We start from the raw sequence: 6,582 nt of genomic DNA, 5'->3' as shown, positions 1-6,582 counted from the left end.
CTCTCTCTCTCTCTCTCTCTCTCTCTCATTCTCGCTCCCCTTCTCTCTTTCATTCTGAAACTTTTTCTCTCTCATTGTCTTTTTAGTTTTTCCATCATTTTTTTCGCTCTCTATCCCTCCCTCTATCTGTCTCCGTTTCACTTTCTATGTACATGCTATCAAAGGTGATTTTACCAATCACTATATAATCAAAATAATTGAAAAATAAAAGAATTTAAAAAACCTAAACAAACAAGTGCGTGAATCAGTCTTAAGCGAGATAAAAGGGAAACTGGAGGCTAAAACAAGACCTTCATTATGTGTCATGGGCACACGACGGAGAACACATAAAAAGAAAGCAAAATAAAACAACGAAACAAAAAAAAATCGTGCCAAGGTAACGAAAGAAAAATTAAGAAGTTGAAACGGGAGCGACAGCTGTGTGACATCTTAACGAACCTCTCGGAAATACACTTTCTCTACTTCTTCACGTTTTGATTGGGTGTTATGCCTGTCACAGAAGACTGCCCCCCCCCACCCCCCGCCCCTAAGTCAGTCTTGATCTGTCAAGAAGGGCACGTATAGAGTCAAAGGGCGGGGAGATGGGGGTGGGGGTAGAGAATGAAGGAAGTAGCCATTGACGTCATCACGAACCTGTACCCTTTGATATAAATCCTATCATTAACACTGTCGTCCTACTGAAAAGAATCAAGAGAATCATACCTGTCGCCTTTCCCCTCGTCTCGTTTAAAAACAAACAAACAAACAAAAATACGAATAACACTAACGACAGCAAAAATAAAAATCACGAAACAAACAACATAGACAAATTTAAAATGAAAACAATAAAAAATGGCAAGAGCATTTTGAGAACCATTAGTAGGAGGACGATCACCAGGGAAGGAATAAGGAAAGCTGAGGAGAGGAACCTGGACTGGCAGCAGCAGCAGCAACAACAACAACAACAACAACAACAACAACAACAACATCAATAACAATAACAGCAGCTACAATAACAACAATACAAAAAAACAAAACAATAGCAAAACAAAAATAAAGAGTTACAACATCATCAACAACAACTAATGCATCACAAACAGCAGATAAAAATAGTAGCAACAATAAGTACACAAAAACAACAACAAAAGCAACAGCAACAACAACAACAGCAACCACAACAACGATTGGACCATTCCTTTTTTAAAATCCACCCCTTTAAAAAAGAAGTCCTAGGAAGAAGGGCAGAATATGCAGGAGAAATATTTGAAGACAAAAGACCACCTCTACCACACCTAAGCAACAACAACAGTACCAAAGTAAAGCTCGCAGTTAAAAACAACTCAGAGAGAAAGCTCCCCCGGTGAAGATGGTATAAACGTAGAAATGCTGCAGCAATTAGATCAGTTTGGCATTGACAATATGACAGAACGTTTCAACGATATCTATGACTCAGGACATACACCAGAAGAGCTACTCCAATCGGTTTATATTATCATCCCAAAAAACAAAAAGCAACACAATGCGAGGACTTCAGGAACATCAGTCGAATGCCACATAACATTTAAATATTTTTGAAAGTCATTTTGGGGAGAATCAAGGGCAAAATTGACCTAGAAATTGTAGAAGAACAGTTTGGCTTCAGGTCTGGAAATGGCACCAGAGAAGGAATCTTCAGCAAGAACACAATAGCACAGAACATATTCAAGTCAAAGATATTAGAATCATAGGAAATCTTTACTGACAGCAGAAGGCTACTAACATCCATAGAGAATTAAGACAAAGTTGTGTCTTCTCTCCCTATCTTCTAAAGAACTGTACAGGGTTGATCTTTAGCGATTCTCAAGACCTGCACGAGTCACTATTGGGGGCCGTATCACCAATAACCTGAGATACGCAGATGATACAATTCTGCCTGCAAAAACGAACGTGAATCCTTCTAAAATTGTGAAAGTAATAAAGGTGAACAGCAGGAAGGCAGGCCTCGACATGAATGCCAAGAAAACATAAACATTGGTCTTATCAGAATCTTCTGGAAAAACAACAGACATAACCATAGATGGGGAGAGAATCGAACAAGTGCACCAATTCAAGTATCTAACGGCAACTATCACAGGTGTTGGAAGAAGTGAAAAAGAAATAAACATAAGAACAGCAACTGCGAAAACAAGATTCAGCCAAATGTACAAACCATTTAAATCCAGGCAACTATCGCTCACTTTAAGAAAGAAAATGATGGAATGCTACTTTTTCCCTCATATTCCTATATGGCGCAGAGACCTGGACTTTGACTAAAAAGAAAAAACAGCAACAACAAAATAGATGCGTTTGGGATGTACTACCGTAGAATGGTCAGAATAAGTTGGAAAACAAAACAGATAAACACTGAGGTGTGTCAGACTCTACACACAAGATCAACCCTGCTGAATGAAATAAAATGTAGAAAAATACAATACTTTGGCCACTTAAAACGACACAGTCCTTGTGAAAGAGGTGCTTGAAGGAAAGATGTGGGACAGGAGAGCCAGGGGAAGACAAAGAATAATATGGACGAATAACATAAGAACACGAACTGGCCTGGATATGGCAGAATGTGCAACTGCAGCTCGTGACCGTGAAAGATGGAGGGTCATTACACCTCAACCTCTGAGTCAGACATGACACCTCCAGGTACCTTTGAAAAGAGTTTTTAATTTGTACAGTAATACTTACAACAATTGCAGGAATGTGTTGTACTTGAAAAGCTTCTTGGGAAGACGAGTCAGGTTGTTCCCCACACATCGTCTGTTAAGAAAGAGAAAATGTTTAATGTCAAAAGAATATTACAATAAGGCCAGGAGAATAACTGACACAATTATACGGACATGGATAATTCCAGCTGCGTCTTAATAAACGATTTGAAAAAGAAAACACCATCTCCTCCGATGGGAACCCCGTAGGACTGCAGAGCAGGCGATCTTATAGGCGGTGCCCATTGGCATCATCAGTTCGGTTCGGTTCGGTTTGATCCGGTTTTGTCGGTTTGAGGCCAGCTAGATTGTCCTCCACGGGAGAAGCAGAACCAACACACCAGACACAACCGATGATGACATTTAATAACAAACGCTTTTGTTTTCAAGGCGGTGCGTCGAGCGATCGGTTTGGACAGTTGTTCTATATATAGTGTGCACTGAAGCTGCCAGAAACCGAATTCAACCGATGTGAACCAATCCTCCAATGAGTACCGCCTATTATAAGTGATACTTCTGCTTCGTGGGCTCTGCTTCGTGCATATCTGAGGGGATTTCTTGGCTCTCCTTCCACTTTGCTCTATGGTGCTGAAGATGACGCTCAAACCCAGAGGCTTAGGCTGTTATAAAGTTTGTTGTGCCAAAAAGGGTAAAAAGGACTTTATCACACTCAAAGGTGTCTGCCAATAGATACATTCTTCGCCGACAAAGGACGTGGGATAGAATTGAGTGTCCAGCCAAGCATTCTGCTGGTCTGTATATAAAAAGACATGACAGTGTTGAAGCACCCTGCTTCCAAATCGTTTAAATGTTTCGGGGGAGATAGGGGAGGGGGGGGGTGTAAAACATTCTCAAAAAGCAACTGCATAATTTTTCATACACTTCAAAAAGTTAAAAGTTATACTGAGACGCCAGTCTTTGTGAAGTCTAAATCCCTTTATTAAAAAGAGTCAAACCTTTCGACGGAAATAAAATCATGTAGAGTTTGGGCCCAATTCGGTTCTTTTGAGGAGACACAATATGGCCTCCAAATTCTAAGGGCTCACTACTAGCTCAGATCATATCACGATGTACTACGAAGCAGATGGCCCTGGTTCAAATCCGCAACAGGGCTTTCTTTACTTGGGTTGTTTTGCGGGAAGTTTTAAGGCGCTCCACTCGTTTGGGTTGGTTCCATCAGACTTGGACGTTAAAGTTGGAGGTCCCTCCTCTTGGAGAGTCAAAACCTACTCAACATCTAAATAGATTCTACTAATCGAGTTTCGTGACTTATGGGGCGGCAACCATAAAAAGAACACCAAAAAAAACAAAACAAAATCGAAGCAGCCGTAGTTATGAAGGGCCATGGAGCATAATATTATTAGTGTTTTTCAAACGTTAAAGAAACCCTCAGTTTCTGTTAGGGGAGACAGCTAAGAAAGAATATTATTTTGATTCATACGGTTTATAAAAGTACAACACCGAGTCACGACACGGTGGAATCAGGCACGTCAATTTTTAGGCATATGAAGTTATCGGTATCAGCTTAAAGCCTGTACATTTGCCTTGCCTAATATGAACTGGAAGTAGAAATATTTAAGGTTGGAATGGGGTCGGGCTCGTTTGGTGTCAGAGAAAAAGGCCACCAAAGATAGGTAACTTTCAAAGCTTGGGTGTTCTTGGAAAATACAAATTGTATTTGTTGTACCTTAAATCAACGATTTTCAATATAATTCACTCAGGAATGTGTTTTCAATCTCAGTGAAAGTTGATGATCCCCAAAAACGAACAAACATTCGAAAAAAATTGTCCAACCAAAGGAAAAATCTCTGTTTCTTCGAATTCTTTATTTTGACGAGCGCCTGATTTCACCACAACACCACAATCTTTTTAACACACACACACACACACACACACACACACACACACACACACACACACACACACACACACACACACACACACATACATACACGAACACTCACAAACACACACTCAGAGTGTCTATGAAATGTAAACAATTAAGAGATCAAACTTAAGTAGGCGGTGGTTCTTTTGCTGTGCATAAAAATATAATTCTCAAATTGCATGTGTGAGGGTTTTTGGTGTTAGACGTGAACAAAAATCATTAGAACAAAAAGTAGAAGAGGAAGAGGAGGAAGAAGAGGAAGAGGAGGAAGAGGAGGAAGAGGAGGGAGAGGAGGAAGAGGAGAATGAGGAGGAAGAGGAGGAAGAGGAGGAAGAGGAGAAAGAGGAGGAAGGGGATATTTGAGAGAAGAAGCCTACATCTGATGACTTAATGAAAAAAATCCTATTTCGGTTGAGAACTGAAATCTAATATGGGATGGCTAGATTAGTTTCCTTTCCTGCAATACCCAGAGCTCAGTTTTTCCCCACATTTCTTTACAATGTGTTTCTTACGCCAAGCGTATCCTATTAACGGCAAAATATTTTGAGATAAAATTATTCAATTTTCATCCTTTTTTTAAAGGGAGTATTAAGAGAAATAAAGGTCTGTTTGTTTTGCTGCTGCTGCTGCTGCTGCTGCTGCTGCTGCAGCTCCTGCTGGCGCTAATGTTGTTATTGTGAGTGAGTGAGAGACTGAGTGAGTGTGTGTGAGTGTGTGTGTGTGTGTGTGTGTGTGTGTGTGTGTGTGTGTGTGTGTGTGTGTGTGATGTGGGTGTGTGGTCAACAGGTTGTCTTCTTTGCACTTATCAACGACTATGGAAATGCTGTTTCTCGCCGCAGTCTCTGCCTCCTTCGGGTATCCTAAGAGGCAGCCCAATCTACCATTGTCCTCCCCCCGATATTTACCATCTCCTGTTTCTGGTGGCTGGGTACTTCTGGAGTCAGTGTGCCAGGTCTTGGTCTTCTTTCTCGCAAAGGGGACACCGTGCATCTGTTGCTTGGTCGATCCTGTCTTGATAGGCACGCAGCAAGAACTGGTCGATACGGGATCCTCTCTCAGCCTCCACCTACACGATGTTTGCCTCTTATGTCTCGTATCTTCTCTCATGCTTTATCAGTTCTTGTGTGATCCCTCCTATTGTTGCACTGGCACTGCTGTAACATAATATGAGGCGCTCTGGTGCCAGGTAGTTGAACACCTCTTTCGTGGCCTTCTTAGCCAGCTCGTTCTCAGAAGCGTTGCTGAGGCCCGGGATTCATTAACTTGTCCATCATAAGACAAGATTGCAAGGTGGATGCCTTGGCATTTCCAGTATGGGAGTGGCGCCGAGCAGGGCCAGGAAGAGTGACAGACCGTCGGCGATTGCCTTTATAATAAACTGTAGGGTGCGTTATTTACATTTTTAGCGTTATTTAAAAGTTATTTTAAACTAAAAATGTCTTAAATCCCGAATTTTTTTGCTTTTTAACATTTTAATACAAATATTGAACAAAGTCCGGCCTTGCGGTGAACTGTTGTCAATGCAGCCAACTTATTTCGCGGGCTCATATTACCTTATGCAGTTGCGAGCATCATCAAACTCTTACTAAACTAAAAACTGTTGGCAAACACTATGACTGAGTCGGTGTCGCTGCATTCCTTCTCGGTCCAGTCATTTACTATACCGAGGGCCCTCACCACTTCCTTATGAGAGCATATCATTGTGTATCTGGCTCCTCTCTCTTTGAGTGTGCCAACAAACTTCGGAGATGATGAATCACCTGTAGTGATAGTGACTCTTGCACCACTATCTATTGTTCCCGAGTTCACCAAGACGTCATTGTATAAACTGTAGCGGATGCCCAGTTTTTGTGCCCATAGTGGCGCTCAAATTCCCTTTGCAAGTACCATTACCTCCAGCCAAAAGTGGGGAAAAGTTGTTCGGTTCCACCTCTTTTTACCGTGTTCTGGTCTGGTGTGGAAGTAAGTAAGAGGCTTCTTCCTCTGTGA

General features: G+C 41.4%; 1 protein-coding gene across 2 annotated transcripts in view; it reads right to left on the bottom strand.

Moving 5' to 3' along the window:
- Window positions 1-2,461: 2,461 nt before the first annotated feature.
- Window positions 2,462-6,582, bottom strand: part of LOC101857628 — a 121,616-nt gene continuing 117,495 nt past the window's right edge. For both annotated transcript variants that reach the window (XM_013079849.2, XM_013079848.2), the window contains exon 4: window positions 2,462-2,760. In XM_013079849.2, coding sequence (XP_012935303.1) covers window positions 2,685-2,760 — 76 coding nt within the window. In that variant the 3' untranslated portion in view covers window positions 2,462-2,684. The remainder of the gene's footprint in view (window positions 2,761-6,582) is intronic.

This window comes from Aplysia californica, unplaced genomic scaffold (assembly GCF_000002075.1).
Source record: "Aplysia californica isolate F4 #8 unplaced genomic scaffold, AplCal3.0 scaffold00066, whole genome shotgun sequence".
Lineage (NCBI taxonomy): Eukaryota > Metazoa > Mollusca > Gastropoda > Aplysiida > Aplysiidae > Aplysia > Aplysia californica.
This window is presented reverse-complemented; position numbering and strand designations above follow the sequence as displayed.